The sequence below is a fragment of the Barbus barbus genome (assembly GCF_936440315.1).
Source record: "Barbus barbus genome assembly, chromosome: 18".
Taxonomy (NCBI): domain Eukaryota; kingdom Metazoa; phylum Chordata; class Actinopteri; order Cypriniformes; family Cyprinidae; genus Barbus; species Barbus barbus.
In genome coordinates this window covers 22362304-22380920 of record NC_136746.1, presented here as the reverse complement: position 1 = coordinate 22380920, position 18617 = coordinate 22362304, and the positions used below count along the sequence as shown (strand labels likewise).

At 36.8% G+C, this 18617-nt stretch overlaps 2 protein-coding genes across 3 annotated transcripts in view; one reads left to right on the top strand and one right to left on the bottom strand.

Annotated features, from left to right (window-relative positions):
- Positions 1–27: 27 nt before the first annotated feature.
- On the bottom strand, positions 28–8603 carry LOC306884095 (potassium channel subfamily K member 1-like). Its single transcript, XM_079439757.1, has 3 exons — positions 8097–8603; positions 4867–5262; positions 28–2791 (listed from the first exon to the last, which is right to left on the bottom strand). The coding sequence occupies exons 1-3, from the start codon at positions 8449–8451 to the stop codon at positions 2529–2531; spliced, it is 1014 nt and encodes a 337-aa protein (XP_079295883.1). The 5' UTR covers positions 8452–8603; the 3' UTR covers positions 28–2528.
- A 4875-nt stretch (positions 8604–13478) lies between these two features.
- Positions 13479–18617, top strand: part of LOC306884023 (mitogen-activated protein kinase kinase kinase 4-like) — a 29154-nt gene continuing 24015 nt past the window's right edge. The window contains exon 1 of one of the 2 annotated variants that reach the window (XM_079439623.1): positions 13479–13734. In XM_079439623.1, coding sequence (XP_079295749.1) covers positions 13712–13734 — 23 coding nt within the window. In that variant the 5' untranslated portion in view covers positions 13479–13711. The remainder of the gene's footprint in view (positions 13735–18617) is intronic. The other variant, XM_079439622.1, reaches the window with a different exon arrangement.

Genomic DNA, 18617 nt, shown 5'->3' with positions numbered 1-18617 from the left:
AAAAAAATGATAAAAAAGACAGTTGATCCAGTTCAGGATTTTTATTTATGGAAATGACAACATTTATTCAACAGTCTCTCACACACACAACTTAAACAGAGATCATGACAGTATGCCCTTGAGTATTTCTAAACATACTAATGATAAAAATCAAATATTCAATAACAAATACTGATACAATGATAATACACTGTAGCTGATCATAGAGACCCATGCAGCAAAACACCAAGGGCAAATAAGCCACATCACAGAGCATTTCATTATTCAGACAATAAAAATTTCACATCAGCACATTCAAGTTCCCATGGCCTGAGCTCAGATTCAGCACGTTTCTTTAATGTAAAAACGACACTATCTGTAAATAATCCGTACAGTCAGACACATCAGAAGTTAAAATGAGGCCTAAAAACTTTCAGCTTTTATTCTATTGTAATAAAAAATGTCATGACATTCTACTGCGGTGACAGTGATACAGCACAATCTGCAGTACAGTGTGATCTTCCAACGGGACCTTCAACAGTAGTCATCAGTCTGTGCCTACAACAGTCATTCTCATAATACAAACAAGCATTCTCTTGTAAACAACACTTCAAGCATGTTTCAAAAATATAATTCATTCTTTTATGTTTATTAAACAGCCACAAAAATGCTCTGAATGCAACATTCAAAGATCTGGACGATCTAAGTTTTATACAGTCAATTAGTCGATAATACTGAACCACAATTCAGTAATCCAAGATTTTCTCCAAAACGTTTTTGGTATGTAACGGCATTGCGCTGGATCTCAGTAGCTTAGGACAAGGACACATGGAACCAGCCATTATTCGACCTTGGACTCAAAAATCCATGTAAAGATTGATTCAGATTGATTTACTCTGTCAAGCATTTTAGTATTTAGACCACGGTAAAATATCACTTTCTAAAATGAGAAAATGATACAGTATTAACATGCTTTCCCTTTAAAGCACATTTAAAATATCCCTTAAGATAAATGTCACTCTATTTTAACTACATGTCATCTAAAAGGTGTAATGTCCTTTTGAGCAGGCTAACTTTTTTTGTGCTTCTACACTGACTTATGCTACAGTATATGCTGCATTATAGTGCATTATAGTCTTAACATTTCAATGCATTAGAGCGATACAGCTTCATGAGAGACTTCTAGAGTAATCTCTTTCACCACTAGCAGATATCCTTAAGTATTACTCTAGTTGCAAGTTCACAAGGTAGATCACACGAGTTGGAAATAAAACTTAACAGATGATGGGCAACTACTATGTTTGATGACAGGTCTCCACTATATGTAAGTGAGCTCTCACAACGCTCATGAAGATGTGAGAAGATGATGGTCTTTATTCGAGGCTTAGACCAAGAAGTACTTTTTGATTTAGAGTCTATTTTTGAAAATTTGGACTACAAAAGAATATTCTAGGTTCAATACCTGGAAAAGTAAAGCTTAGCTGGCAGCAACTGTGGCAAAAGTTGATTATCACAAAAAACAATTCTTCATTTTTAAAAAAGCAAGCAGGAAAGAAAGAAAAAGTAAATCGGTCTAATTTTGTTTTTAAGGGTTTAAAGCAATGGTTCAGCCAGAAATGAAAATTCTGTAATTTATTTCAAGTCCTTTCAAACCTGTATGACTTTCTTTCTTCTGTGGAACATAAAAGGCAATATTTTGAAGAATGTTCATAACCAAACACTCTGTTCCCATTGACTTCCATTGTGTTTTTTGTCCTTACAATGCAAGTTAAAGGGAGCTGAAATTACCAACATTCTTTAAAATATCTTCTATTGTGTTCCACAGAATAAAGAAAGTCATACAGGTTGAGTAAATGATGAAATAATTTTCATTTGTGGGCGAACTGTACCTTTAAAAGCAGAAATGTGAAGCTGCTAATTTTATAAAATCACTTATTATATGTTACTTCTGTTATTTTAAACTGTAAAGTTGTTGAAATTAAGTTTTATGGTCTTATTAGAATTTATAAGTCCATTGTGATGGTAAAAATGTAAAATTGGCTATAAATTTATATAGAAAAGATAAAAAAAATTAATTTTATGCTAAAATCATTTGAACACAAAATAGTATTTTAGTGTTTACAGATTGGCCGCATTCATGTCAACAGTAAGTGCCTTACTGAAACAGATTTTTTTATTTTTTTTTAAAGAAAAATAAATTTTGGTGGTAATCAACATTATGCCATAAATGCTGTCAACATTACTTCTACCATTTCTGCTATCTCAATTGGCAAGTACATGCTAGAGTTTAGTGTGCAACTATGCTTTTTAATGTAGTTAGCCGATTTCATGGGGTAGCAGCCTAAGTGTGCTAATGATCATTTACATATATTGAGCCAGTGAACGATTTTATCACGTATCATGGTTTTGTAGAGGGCTGTTAAATACTCAGAATCTCAAGCGACATATTCAAGTAATTTTCACAATTCTGTATCCCCAGTCACTTGCAAGACCCCTCAGCTAAAGATGTCTCCCTCAATTGAGAGTTATGTTGATGGAAGTGAAAACATCTATTTGATCATGGGGTCATCACCTCCTGGAGAGGTTAGAACGGGGAAGTTATCAAAGGGTTCAGTTTTGTCCTCCTGGGGCGAGTTGACGGTACCGTCTGGCATGGAGCTAAAGGTCAGATGGTCATGTTCCATGATGGCCAGACGGTCCTGGGGCTTCTCCTTCTTCAGATAAAACATCTTCCTCAGCTGCTTCAACTGCTGGAGCTCACAGAAAGTCTCCAACACCACCAGCATGGCAATCAGGCCGAGGAGGAGATACACTGTGGGACACAAAGGGAAGAAAGAAATGGAGAAATAAAGGAAAATATACATTATCACATAACAAAATACAACACAAAATAGGTTAGGTTGCAATTGTGTAAATGTTTACAAGAAATGTGTGTACATGATCAGGAATAAGATTATTTTGGCCTGCATCTTATATTTCATCTCAGCAACATCATGAAATGAATACAGATAGATTCAGAGCTAAAGAAATGAGACTTCAAGAAAACTCAGCATGTGTAGGCCTCACGAATGCCACATCCTCCACAATTACGCTACGACAGCAAATCTTTCTCACCATCCCACGCACACCAGAAAAGGGACCATCTGCATCAACTAAACCCACACAAGTAAGAAAGTGCCATGTGCCATTTTCATGTAACTTTTTGAAAATGAGAGCTGTGCTGCATCATGATAAGTAAGACAAACACTAGATGGAACAGTAGAGCAGCATTGAATCACATGCACTTCCTTTTACCTTCCATCTGTTTCTATGACAACAGGCCAGACTTACACACAAAGATACATAAAAATAAGTATGTAGTAGATACATCAAAGGAAGTCAGCTGAGTATTTTTACTTATATACTGGGCTGAATTTCACTTACGAGAAGAGGAAGTGAACAGACTAGGCATGTTTACTCAATAAAAGATATCACTTTGAGAAATAAAGGCTTATTGTTTTTTATAAGTATAAGGTCCTTTAAACTGGACCACAATGTTAACAACATTTTATTAACCAAGAACTGACATTAAAGGAATGATCTATCCAAAAAAGAAAATTCTTCCATTGATTATTCACCCTAATGTCATTTCAAACCTGTAAGAGTTTCTTTCTTCTGTGAAACATGTTCGTAACCAGTTTCTATTCCCATTGAATTTCACTACATCTTTTGTCCAAGTCAATGGAAACCGAGACTGTTTGGTTAAAAAACATCCTTTAAAATATATTTTTTTTATGTTGTAACAGAATTGCCAGAATTATCATTTTCGGATGGACTTTCCCTTTAAATTAGTTTATATGACAAATAAACCACAGAACGTTTATTATTACTATTTACGAGACTTCTGAATGTTTTTAAAGGAGACCTATTATGCCACTTTTTACAATATGTAATAAAAGTCTCAGGTGTCCCCAGAATGTGTCTTTGAAGTTTCAACTCAAAATACCCCACAGATCATTTATTATATAATTTTGAAAATGCCTATTTAGAACAGAAGCAGAAACATGCTGTTTGTCTCTTTAAATGCAAATGAACTGCTGCTCCCTGCCCCCTTTTCCAGAATAGAGATGTGGCTTTACAGCTTGTACCTCAGATACTCTGCCAAAAAACATCCGTTTGGTTTTGATTATCATGTCTATCACGCTGAAATCATGCATTTTAAAGCATATTAGTTTAAACTTCCAATATACTGAGCGCACACATCCGAAGCATGCACACAGAAAGCAGCAGTCACATGGCATGCGAGTACTAAACTTGAAAAGTTCTTATTGTGTTCTTAAATGTCTTATTGTGCTTAAACTGTCAAATACACAAGTTTGTTAAAAACACACACGAGTTACAAAAACAGTCGGTTATGTTTGCTGAGGCTGGGACTCTGAACAGTGTTCTGTGCTCATCAATGCAGCCAAAGACAGAACAGTTAGCATGCTTTGCTCAAACGTTCGCCATGGCATTAGAGCTGGTACACCGATGTCGCTTGCAAAAACACAATTAAAGGGCAGCAATATTATAATAAGATCCCTTGCTACGACACGGGGGAAGCACAATCACTCATTTTTTCACAAGCTTGCAGAGAAAAAATTCTGGGTTAGTTAATGCACAGGGGACCTGATTATAGCACTTAAACAGATTTTTTTAAGTCTGATTTTCATGATATGTTACCTTTAATACACACTCATGGATAAATGTTCAAGCTTTCAAATACCACTTCAACTTCAAATGCCCTCTCAAGGACTATATTCTATTTGTTAAAATCATATTCTTCCCTACAAAACTCTATATGCAAGTCCCTGCATTTTCAATAGATTCAATACACACCAAAACAAAGCATACTGAAACCACACTTACCAGTGATGCCCAGTTTGTAGAGCTCACGAAACCTCTGGTTAAAGGCCTCACCAGGCACATAGTCACCCAGACCGATAGTGGAGAGTGAGATGAAGCAGAAGTAGAAGGACTCCAGAAAGTTCCAGTTCTCTTCTAGGGCAGAGAAGATGGCGGCAGGGATGAGGAAGAAACAGGACACGGCTACGACGGCCAGAAGAGTTGCGTGAACAAGGGCCACCAGAGGTTTAGACAGACCCCAGCTTGTATGAATGTACATAATGGGTCGCCATGTGCTATAGACCATGATCCTTTGCACCACAGCTGTGAGGAAGAGGAGGGTGAAGGGGATGCCAATCACGGAGTAAATGATACAGAATGCCTTCCCACCATCAGAGAGAGGGGCAGTGTGACCATATCCTGTGAATTGAAACAGTGGAAAATTACACATTAAATATATTTACTTCATGAAATCGTTCCTCTTATGAGACTTGCTTATACATGGATGAGCACATTGTATTCTCTTCACTGAAAACCTTGCCAGACACCGATTAACAAACACATTAAGTCCCATCCTGGATTATCAATGAATTAATCATTCAGTCCAGCTCTGTAATTTAATTTTTGTTTGTGTATCCTTGAAATAAACAGATTATATTGCTCTAACTTCTGCCCTCAGCAGTTTGATGCCTCCCAAGAGCTCACATCTAATGGACGATCTCACATTACAGACATGAACAATCAGGTTAGTTTGCAGGGTCTCTCTAAACGCCTCGGGTCTCTGATAAAAATCTTGCTAGACAGATTTGCATTAAGGAGAAAAGCCATTTAATAAATTGCTAGAACACCACACATGCCACTTTTAACAGGAAATGGCCAAAGAAAAACTCTTTCTAGTGATAATTACACATATGTTTGTATTAAAAGAAACATTACCATTTAAAAGTTTGTGTCAATAAAGAAATTCACTTTTATTCTGTAAGAACACATTAAATTGGTCAAAGTGACAGTAAAGACATTAATAATGTTATATGGAATGATATTCCTATGTCAGTGCTGTTCTTTTTGAACTTTCTGTTTATCAAAGAATCCATAAAAAAAGTATAAGGGTTTTCATAAAAAATATTAAGCAGCACAAGCATAACAATGAAAATAATAAGAAATGTATCTTGAGCAACAGATCGCCATATTATGTTGTGACACTGAAGACTGGAGTAATGGCTGTTGAAAATTCAGCTGTGCCAACATAAGAATAAATTATTTTAAAATATACTAAAATAGAAAACTCTTATTTTAAATAATATTTTCACAAGTTTTGATCAAAGAAATACAGCTTTGGCGAGCATAAAATACTTCTTTTAAAATAATTAATTATTTTTACAACCACAAACTTTTAAACTGTAGTCAGTTGGTCAGGAGATTCTACAGACCAGATTATCACAGAGACTTTGGTGGACTCTTTTGACTTGGTCCAGTAAGTAACTACCTAGTTATCATCCAAAATACCCTAGCAACAATTCAGAACACCAGAATAACAAAAACATGCAGTTTTTGAAGTTTGTTGCATTTTAATAGTGCAAAGTATAACAATACTGCTATCAAACTTTGTAGTTGTAAGAGGAAACAAATAACCCAGACTTGCAGAACCTAACTCTTCCATTTATGTGACACACATATTCACATTGTACATGGAGACAATTATTTTCATTGTCTAAAAGTGCAGTCCAAGTGGTTCTCTCTTGATATTCCTTTACTTTCACTAAAATGAAGAACATGATGCCTGTGATGTGAAGCCAGCTTGTGCCAAAAATCTGTGGTCAGTGCTAAGGCTTCATTCCGCTCTCTATCAACCTGTCTTGTTCAAAGTTCCTTTTGTAGATAAAAAAAAGAAGATTTGAAAATATCTTGTGCAACGTGCATAAATGCAAAGAGGAACTAGATATTGCATGTCTGTATAAATGTAAAAATCATGACAGCACTTTGCTCATATGCTGGATCACACTGCCCCAAAAAATGCAAACAAACACTAAATTCCAGAGGTAATTGGTCTTTGTTGGATCCATGTGTTAACCTGGTGATGTTTTCCAGAGCAGTGTGAACCAACTGTAATTAACCCTAAAAAAGCCAGATAAATCTTACACACACACATTTCTAAGGCCTATAAATTAGCAACATGATCAAAATTTTGCTAAAAAAAAAAAACAGTTGTTCACAATCTGCTATATGCCATCTGTCATCTGATTAATAGTTAACACACATTTAGTAAGTAAAAGTCCTTTTTGTGTTATTGTAAAAATGTCCACCTTTAGGTTGCAGTCTTTTTTCTGTGAAATCTTAAATGATTTTTTATAAAATAAGCTTAAGAATAACTCTTTGTTATATTTCAAAATGAAAATTTACTGGATTGAAGCAATTTAGGCTCACTTAATTTTGAGGAAAGTTAATATATAAATCAATAAATAATACATCTTCATTGAATTGTACTGGATTATAAGCAATCATTTTAAGTTACATTATCAGAATGGCATCATACTTTTTGGTCGGTTTGGGTCTCTGAATAAAACGTAGGTGTTTAGTTTTTCTTCAAGTATGAAGTACGTAATCTCATTAAATCAAAAATCTGATGGTTCAATTAATTGTTCCATTAAAAAAATTGCAATGTCAGGCTTTATGGAGTTAAAGAAGCTGTCTTTCATGTAATGCTTTGGATGTAGTGGTACATGCTGGAGCTTGTGAATGGAACATGTCATCTTGAAAGACAAGGAGGTGATTTCATATGAAGTGTTCTTATGTCTTGGAAATATGGTATACTTTAATAGAAATGAAACCGAAAGTTGTGATCTTTACGTCTGCGCTTCCTCCTGTGTGGGAACATACAGGCCTATGTCTGCATATAGTTCACAGACTGAACTGTACAGATCTTCTATAATGTTATCTGTTTGAGAATTGGATACTTGTCTAGGGTAACATTGCTGTGTTCAGGCAGGTGTTAAATGACAGATGAGACAGCTTCCCAAAGAGAAACGAAAGAAAATGAGAGCAAGAACAAAATGAGAACTATTATTAGCAGTAGTGCATTAAACTTTTTTTTCTAATAAGGGCAAATGAGATGTATTGTTTGCTGCATTAAAAAATATGGGTCACTGCAAATATCCAGTCCCATCAAATGGCGCACTATCCACAGTCTCACGGATGCCACGGTAGCCATTAAATGTCATATGTTTATGACATCTCCGCATTGTTCAATGACTCACCTGTGGTTGATAAGACAGTGCTAGCAAAAAACAAAGACGAGGTGAAGTCCCAGTTCCAGCTGGCCGACGCGTTGTTGAGAATAGACACCCCATAGTTGCTGGCCTCCAGCGCTTTGGACAGAAACCTCTCCAGCCTTTCCTCGGACAGACATTCGTGCTCCTGGAGGAACTGTCGTTTGATCCCTCTGAGCTGCTGGCGCAAGAGGTCTTCATACGGCAGCTCCACCGAGGAGAAAACCACCGCTCCGAATATGAGATACAGAATATAGCCGAGCACGAGAAACAGAAAATACCATGCCGATTTGTTGCTCTGTATCAAGCGCACGCACGAATTACCGGCGAGGGACTGAAGCATCTTCAGCTCTCCTATTAGACTCGATGGTGATGCTGATATTGATGTCGGGTCTTGTGGTTCCGATGCGTTTTAAAGCTCTTGATTGCACGCGCTGCTCTGAACGCCGAGCGGAGTAGATGGAGCTCAGCACGAAACGGGGACGTGACGTCACTGGCTCTCGCCCACCAGGTAACATCGGCGAGAGAGGAAAGAGCATTAACATCCTCCTGTATGAACCACGATTGCAATCTCAAACAGAAGAGAGGGGAGGGGGGTAGCGATGTAATTATGGTAGCGATGGGAATCGATTCTGGTTCTAAATAAAAGCCTTTAATTGTTTTAAGGGAGAAACATTACTTGCATGCATGTAAGAAGAAATGCAATAGTATTAACAGAAGAAAAGTATGGCATTAACAGCTACAGAGTTTATAAATGAAGCATTGAACATTTGTTGAATATAGCTTTTGATCAAATTTGACTTTTTTGGTAAATTTTATATATTGTATAAAAATATACAAAAACACTATTATACTATAATTGTACAATTAGTTAATAGTTAAGTTCTTTACAAACTATTCTGGCATGACAGTACACAAATAAACCACAACATTAACACTGATATTATAACATTCAACAGATGCATGTGTGTGACAGAATGTGAGCATGTGTATGAATGACAGCGTGTAAACTCCACTTCCACTAAACAACACATTTAACATTTTGTTTTTACAAATTATACACTTACAGTTTGTTTCATAGTCCATGAATACAGATCATGCATCTCTGTCAATTTTCATGAGCTCTTTAGCATGATTGATGTAGTCATGAAGAAGCCCCATCAGCACAGCATGTGACATCTTTTACAACATCCAGGGCAGCGTCCTCCTTTAAAACCACTGTTGCATCAGTTTGGGGGAGAGGTCATTCTCCTCTTTGACCAGCATTTATTTCAGTCACCGCCTGTTCTCCATAAGTGGCCTAAAAAGAGAAACACACAAAAAAAGAACATAAAACATTTATTTAAACTATCTATTTTCAGATAGAGGTGCATCCACATCAGTAAGGATAGGTAAATAGTCTGTTTTATAATTTCAACCACTTTGTGTGGATGTTTATTATCTGTCTACCACACTACCTCTAGAATGCTATAATGGCGTGTAATGAGGGCATGTAATATTGTTTAAATAAATATATTGCTTTCAGAAAGCTACTTCTATACTGAAACATTAAAACAGACATGACATTCAGATAGGCTACCTCACAAATTTCCATGTACGTGGATGGATGCTCTTTAAAGGGTTAGTTTATAAAAAATAAAAATGGTCATAATTTACTCTCCACCATGTTGTTCCAGACTCATACAAACTACAACTTTTTGGAACACAAATATATTCTCTTCATTTTTGTCCTCTATTGCAAGTCTGGGAGACCAATATTTTCTTCTGAACAGACATGTTCGCTATCATATAGTTTAAGATTTATTCATATATAAATATTGGAATGGATTACTTCTACAATAACTCTGTATTTATGAAGCTTGAAAATACCAATTATCTAGACTCTCAGTGGATTAACAAAAAATTATGAGAGAAATTAAAAATATATTCATTTGTGTTCTAAAGATAGACAAAAGTCTTATAGGTTTGGAATGACATGAGGGCAATTAAATGATTTTGTGTGTGAACTATTCCTTTAAGAAAGGAAGACCAAGTATGATGACTCTCCAAATCAGACAACTCCAAAGTTGGTTTGAGTTCTGCAATGAAAAACACAGACATCAATGGTTTACATAAAATATGAACACATAATCATATTGTTGTTGCGTCAGAATGTGAAGTAAACAGGCAGGAGACAACCGAAACATTTATTTTCTAAAAATAACTTCAACGTCAGTCTCAAAAGAATGAAGTTATCTTATGCCTCTGGCTTTCAACATCTACAAAACAAATATTCTTTTAGTCTTAGTAAAAAACAAAAAACAAAAGATAAAACAAGCTCGACAAGTCTGAAATATTACATGCAAAACATTACTAACAATTATCACTTCATCAGCCTCAAAATAATTAGTCTTTATTACATAACACCGTTTCCTTCATAAATACGTGTAATTAACCCTCCATAAATACGTGAATGCCAGTGAAACTATGGGTTAGCCAAAGCTGTGGTGTCATGTGATGAACATCACATAACCTCTCAAATGTCCAGTCATAAGAGTGGAGCAATCATCAGACCGGAAGCACCTTGTGTGAAGACCATGTTCTTCATGCACGTTCTTGAATTCTGATTCAAGGTTAAATCTAGCCTAAATTTTGTTCAAGCTGTGGGCTGTTTTTTTTTTTTTGCAAGATTTTATATTTTGCCTTCACTAATAAACACAATATAGTACGGCAGGGAGAGTTTCATTCTTTTATATGGCCTTGTTTCTTGAAGATGATGCAGACATTAGGGCGACTGTTTCCAAGGTAACAGTGCAAGTTGGTGAGATGGTGGTGGATTCTGGGTTCTGGTAGGCCAGCTGGGAAAAAGGTTCCTTTTCATTCACCAGTGTTCCTGCTTGGAGCAGTGGACAAAATAACATGTAAACGTGCACTTTTGTCAAGGGAAATTAAATCAAAAAGTATAAAATACAGATAAAGTGTATTAATAATTGATCTGATCTAATACTGTTTTGATTAACTTTTTGCAGTTGGTAGCTGTACTTGTATCTGAAACCTGGGCTTTAATTTCTCTGTCAGACTGTATGGAACAGGGCAGTTTTAACATTACCAGTCTTTACCAAATCTTTAATTTCTGACCAAAATCATTCAAGTCTTCTGTGACTTTTATATGACTTTTTTTTATCCTCTTCTTTGCCAGGCTGTACAGGCTGTCTAAAAATAGAGGCTGTCCTCTGTAATAGTGTGTTATTTCAAGTTTCTGTACTGGGAATTTAAACCTCTGAGCAGTAAGATGTTAGGCAGGAGGTGGATTGCAAAATGTTTGTTTATAGCTCATACAATTTGTAGATTTTCAGTTTGCAGAAAGCAGGGAAAACTGTGTGTGTTGCAGTACTGTAACCGCAATACTGTTTTATTTGGGACACATCTCCTTATATTCAGATTAGAAATCAGTCAGTATGTTTTTTTCGGTGAAATTACACTTCTAGACTGCAGCAATGTTTCTTGCCAATAAAGAATAGCCGTTGTCCACCTCAAGCAACGTTTTTGTAACCGTGTAAAATGTCAGAACAGCAAAATGGTGCCACTTAGTGGAAAAATGTGATAGAACACCTGACACAAGGCAAAAACGATGAGTTTGTGAATAAGTGAAGAGGGCGACAAGTGATACCTCTCAAACTATCTGAGAGTGTTAGGCCAAATATAGTAAGACTTTCTAAAAAGAAAAATATTATGTTGTATTTACAATTTTTTAAATTTAAAAGTTATTCTGCTTAACAGTCTGCAATAATCTCCTAAATTTTTTTTTGTGGATATATGTGAACATGGAAATCAAAGAAGTAAACAGTGGTTTGACCTATTTTTTTCATGTGTGGTTAATGATATTATATTTCTTTTAGTAACATTTTGAAAGATCAAGCAGCATCTGCCTACATTTTTTTATCAGTTGCCGGACTTGAGTTTTATTTTACTTGTGATGAACTGTTGAAAAAAATAATAATATTGTGAATCTTTCAAAACGAGCATGTCTTGTTTGGAATCAGAAAAATACAGATGTACATGTAAGAGTCATTAAATATATTTTATTTACATTCAAATCACCTCAGGATTTTTTGGAATAATTTCAAAATTTCAATTCAAAGCAAAGCAAAGCATCATGTAATTGTTTTTGATGTGGTGTGACGATTAAGCAGGAATTCCTGCTCAACTGGACTGGACTTGTTTGAAAGTGAACATTTTTTTATTGGGAATGTGCATGTTTTGAAAGGTCTGTTAATTAACAAGGTCACAATTATTAAAGAATTATCCACGTAAGAGACAAAAAACAACAACAACAACAAACAAAACAATAATGCATTGAAAACATAATTTATGACCCAGACAATGCAAAGTATTTCATTATTTATAAGCTCGCATATGCCTCAGTTGTTTATTCTTGGCATTAAAAAACTTCAGTGTGGCCTATCTACCTGTGCCTTGGACGTGACACCCTCCTGATCTCTATCCCTGTTCAGTGAGTTTCTTGAGTTATGCACGGTGTTGTTACAAACACATTAACCTCATGCTGCACCCAGTTCTATTGCTCTCTGTCTCAACCTGGAGTCATGAACTGACCTCCAAATACATGAGTATTTCTAATCAGGATCAGGCTGTGCTCTGTGGCATCATTTCATACCTTTTGTATGAATAGCTGCCCCTCCTATTTACAGTCTATTGAGCTGTGTATCTTGACACCCTTGTGTCCTTTTCTACCTTTATTAATATGTTTATATAGCTCTGTTTTCTCTAACAACACCTTATCTTGCAAAAGATTCAGTAAAACTTAAGGTGAATGAATAAAAGTTTACATAAGATAGTTTTGATTTGACCATACATATACAGTATCCAGAATGATAATATAGATCTAATGCCTAACAGATATAAGCATATATTTGAATAGTCATATGAAAATATATGCATCAAAGTTAAATAGATAAATAAAATTTGAAATAAAATTAACATTTCTAACTATTTTGTGAGAACCAACAGAGTTCATTATAATAAACAAACAGAACGTTAGAAAATAATATTAATATGAAATTATTTAAGGTAAAGTGCTTTTTATTATAAAACATCAGAATTACAATTATTTAATTTTATTATAAAACATTATAATTAAAAATTATTATTATACATTTTTCCAACCTGTGCACAGCAGAGTTACAGTTACGAAAGAAATATGCCCTTTATAAAATTGCATTATTTTAAGTGATGTGCACAATGCATTTGTGCGAAAAACGCAGGTCAAAATCTGGCAGATGGATCTATTGTAAGGTTGTTTTTTTTCTGCAGTTCCTGGGAGCGTCCGAACGGGGCGGCCGTGATCCGGTCGGTCGCAGCAGCGGGTCTGGTGTACTGCACGAGCTGCCGTAGTGTGTGTGTCACTCTCTCATCAGCGGCTCGGAAACATGGCGTCAGTGCACACACGGGCGAGCCTCAACTCTGCAGACGGATAGAGAAAGGAAAGTGTGCACCGGGACTCATATCACACACCAGTCTTTGCAAAGTCGACCTCTCTTTTCCTGGACATGTTCTGTTTCATGCACGGGTGAACGGAGAGCACTCCCGTCGATTCGGCACCGGTTATGGAGCCTCCGGATGAGATCAGGTAAGGGAAGCGCATCAGAACCAGCGCGAGCGTGTTTGAGTCTGTGTCTATATGCATATATATATATATATATATATATGTATGTATGTGTGTGTGTGTGTGTGTGTGTGATCACATAAGTACACAGCCGGGATTCAGGACACGCTGCCAAATAGTGCACCTACTGAGATCGTATTGGGCGCGACTAGAGCGCATGCGCGCTGCAGCTTCAACCCGCTTGTGATGCGAAATCCGAGTCATTTCTTCAGCAGAACTTAGATTCTAGTATATTATGACAGACCGCCACTGCATATTTCATGCTTTAAAGAAGCCACTGTTTTTATATAGTTTTATTAATAAGGGTGTAATCTAATGTCTGTTCAGTTTGTTGCAGCAAAATCTTAAACTGAAAAAAATAATAAAATGCTTTATTTAAACTTGTGTTGATGTAAAAGTTTAAGTAATAAGTTCACCCAAAAAATTACATTTTATCATCATTTATTCACCCTTTTGGTTGTTCAAAACTTGTATGTTTACTATTCAAAAGTTTAGTTGAAATTAAAAAAATATATTTTTAAGAATGTTGGTAGTTGCTGGTACCCATTGAAAGCGCGGAAAATGTCAATGGGAACTGTTGATAACTTACCAAAATTTTTTCTGAATATTGTCTCTTTTTATTCAGCAGAATAAATAAATTCATAAAGGTCTGGAATTTTTTTATTTTTTTGGGGGGTGTACTGTCCTGCAAAGTTTAGCTCCAACTCTAATCAAACACACCTGAAGCAGCTAATTAAGGTCTTCAGGATCGCGTGAAAATTAAAGGCAGGTGTGTTTGATTAGAGTTGGAGCTGAACTTTGCAGGACAGTCGATCTCCAGGAACAGGGTTGGGCAGCCCTGCTTTAATGGGTTGACTTGAACCGCTCAGGTCGATTCAGTCCAGTTCAGATCGATCTGTATACAGTTCAATTATTCGAAAAGAACCGACTCACTAGAATGATTCATTCACGAATCGGGCATCGCTGCAGCTCGCTTCCTGCCACAAAGTGATCCCGCTTTGCAGCGCAACACTAGACAGTATTTCACATTAAAGTTGCAAACTTTTGTACAAGGATTGAAAACGGCAGCCTCAAAGCCAGCGTATGCATGATTACATCCGTGTCTGTGAGGAAAACACAGTGTTGATGGAAACAAGCCGAGCTGTGGGAAAGGTAAAGAGATTGTGCGTCTATGTGCAAGATCATTGTATTCAGCTAGCGCGCGTTATGCGCGGCGTCCCTCTCTCTTTCAGTTTCTGCAGTCTGGCTTTTAAAGCTTCAGGAATGTGTACCATTTCAGTGTTCTGTTGCATAAACAGATCACCGGTTATATCCGGTCTCGATCTCAGAGTGCGATTATAAATTTTGAGATTGTCGGTTCAATGTTCAAGTTTGTTTGCATCATTCCTCGAGTGCAATTTGAGTTGCACAGAACTCTACAAAACAACAAGCACTATGAGTGAAGTTGGACGTTGATCCGATAGCCGGCATGAAGCAACAGTCGTGATTGAATCTAAAATATCTAGCCGGTCCATCACGAGTCCTATGCGTGAGATTGACACGCACTCCCTCAGTGATTTGGGGAAATGTTTGATTTGCTGTTCCCATAAATCACCCGTCTGCGCTCTGCTGAGCAGGAATTCTTGGATTTGACGCGAGTGTTGTAATCAGGGATTTTAGTTGTTTGTGTTTTTTTTTTAAATACTGATGTTTGGAGTTGTTTTGAGATCTATGTGAACTGTACAGATGGTTCTGGAATATTATTCCCCCCCCATATCTCTTGCTGGCCTGTGGCCACATGTCTTTTTTGCTGTCATAAATGCCCTCTTGCATTTGGGTCCTCCTGTTTAAAATCAGGATAATTCAGAAAGTGTTTTTGCACAAGGTTTTAGCTGATAAAGCCCAGTGGAATGTTTATGTTGGAGTGTTTTCATAGTTTTGTCTCTTATGACTCCACGTCACCGAAAGCGTTTGCCCTGAATGCCTGGCAACAGCTTCTCAAGAATTCCTTGTTTTGTCTCTTTTCCTGTTCTCCCCACCCTTCCTAGCAATTCTTCTTGATAAACTGCTTTCAGTGGTAAGTGTTAATGGTAGAGATAGCTGGTATCGTATGCAAGACCAGAGATTTGTTGTGCACTTTTTTTTTTTTAAATGTTTTATTGAGCAGTTCATGTGTACTGGGCTGCTATGAGGTGAACTGTAAAATCAGAGTGCATTGGCATTTATAGGTTGGAAAATTGCTTAGTGTGTCAAGAATGTATTTCTTGTCCTTGTGTGGTAACTTAAGGTCAGGTTGATGCCTCTGAACACTTTGGAATTTTTAGTGTGTATGTTACTGATTTTTCTTCAGCTGTCAAGCAAGCAGTTCTTCAAAATGGTTGTTTAACTTGCAGAACTGATGTTTTGACGTTTTACGTCATTGTTTAGCATGCTGTAAATCCATTCCCTGTTCATTTATGACCACAAGCATGCCTCAATTCCAGGATGTGGCGCACTAAAAGAATGTTGACCTCGCGTCCTGGAGGCACCCGTGGCTGGATCTCATTAATTTATTTCTTTGCACAGTCCATGGTGCAATTAATTTCAGATTGGTTTCAGTACCACGTCTTGTCTGACTTGTGTAAAATCATAGTTTTTCCCTTACAACCATTGGTACAGAGTAGATTCATTGTTTAAATGGGGATTGTCTTTGCCAAAATAATTTAGATTATGGATTAAATTTTGGATGTTCCAAGCAGCCCTAGTAGTTCACACAGCTGTGCTCTGAAGCCACACATGATGCTTTTGTGGTTTTGTATGCATGTTACTGATAATTCTTTCCTCTACGCGCTATATTTTGGTTGCAAGTTTAGTATTTTGGTTTGTATGTTGGCCAAGCACCTGCATCTCTCTGCCCAGAGGAGCTTCAGCCCGCTGTGTCCTCTTTTTGACTTGTCTTCAGGAAGGAAGTACCGAGATGTAACATACATCATCCTAAAGCGATCACTTGTATAGCTGAACTCCCAAAACAGTATTTAGTTTCTCATGTAATACCTTCCATTATGCTTTCAATTGTCCGGAGAGGGTGTGCACCAGGCGTGGAGGTTAGAATAGTGGCTTATGTTGAGTCCTCAACGCAGAGGTATCGGCTAGACAAGGTTGGTGGATTTTCATTGGTCCCTCATGCAACACTCAGTCCATTCTGCTCTGCATGCTCTTGTCTCTCTCTCTCTCACACACACACACACACACACACACACACACAAATCATCCTGCCTTGCAGCCTCAAATGGTCATTATGCGGACACAGGAAATGATATTGTACAAATCTGTGGCATAGTGATGGGAAATAGAGCAAAGGAAGTGGCTTGTTTTAAAATTAGAGGAAGTCTGCTTTGACGTTCCTGGAACTCACTTTTCATAAAGTGACTATGTGCTATTATGCAGTTCATTCATCCACGGCCAACATCAGTCACTCCATGCATAAATTGTATAGGCTACAATTATAGCAATGAATCATAGATCTAATTTGTGCCTATAGAGATCTTATTTAAGAGGCCAGCCTTTAACTTAACAAGCAACATTACTTTAATCTAGTTTGAGTCATGCAATTTTAGGAAATGTGTTTTCTTGCAGAATGCATATTTATTCTTAGCATGGAAATGCGTGTATGTTGTGACATGGAGGATACAAATCAATAAAACCAAAACCTCAAAGTGCTGCAGTTGTGCTGCTTTCACAATAAGGAAAATGTGCAGGAATGGAGTCGTCGTTCTGCATTTTGATAGGCTTGGTAATACAGTTTAGGAATGGCCCGAGTGCATCGCCTTTGACTGTGCAGTAGGACATAATTCTGACAGGCCATGGAAACCAGTTTACATTTGCACATTTGTAGACACTTCTATCTACAGTGCATTTGATTAACATTAATAAATATTCACAAAATAACTACTTTGAACATGTTATAAAGCTCTAATGTGTAATCTCTGCACCACCAATCAGAACTGCAAATAAGGTTGATTTCAAACAGTCCCAGCGCAAACATTCAGCATTAGTTGATCCGGCGTTTTCTTCTCATTCGGGCTGCTCAAACAAATTACTTGCAATTTTATTTGGTTCTGCTTGTGATACAGAAATGACACATTCAATTTGAACTTTTTTTGCAAGCTCAGAACCACATATGCAAAATCCCAAACCAGAATCATTACACTTCCTTGCACGAATTGTACCTTCGTGTCTGTGAAGAAATATTGAATATCAATTGCATGACGACATGAGCTCAGAGAAGAGCACTCAAGGGAACATCACAGGCCAGTGGAGTTGTTTACTAACAACGTGTCTGGATTTTATTTCCAGTGATTGTGGGGAAACTTAAGGTCATATGGATGTAAGTTTGGTGCTTGGGCTGCAATTAACAACTGTTTTGATAGTCAATTAATCTGTTGCTGTTATGATGCATTGTTTTGCAGAAACACACTAAAGGTTTTTGGGTCAGTGAGTTTTATTCAGCAAGGGCACATTAAATTGATAATGTTACAAAAGATTTCCTTTTCAAATAAATGCTGTTCTTTTGAACTTCCTTTTCTTCAAAGAAACAATCCATCAGCCAGTGGCTCAGCAGGGATGTTGTCTGCGTGTTAGAGAAGGAAGTGTGTGAATGTGTGTGTGCACATGCCAGCAGGAGCATAGAATTGCTCACAAGGTCTTATGTCAAAGTTACATAAGTTTGCGGCGTGGTTACTGTTTGTTCCATATTGTCTGTGACATGGTGTTCTTTTAGGTTTTGGCCATGTCTGTGAATGTCCTTTGAAAACAATTTCATTTATTTTCATTCTCTCTCTCTCTGTTCATTATAAGTCCATGTTTCTTCTGAAAATTTATGTTGGATC

Coding starts and splice junctions, on each gene's coding strand:
- LOC306884095 (XM_079439757.1), bottom strand. CDS start 8,451: ATGCTTCAGTCCCTCGCCGGTAATTCGTGCGTGCGCTTGATACAGAGC. Junction 5,263..8,096: donor CACTGTCTTATCAACCACAG/GTGAGTCATTGA, acceptor TTCAATTCACAG/GATATGGTCACACTGCCCCT. Junction 2,792..4,866: donor CTACAAACTGGGCATCACTG/GTAAGTGTGGTT, acceptor TGTGTCCCACAG/TGTATCTCCTCCTCGGCCTG.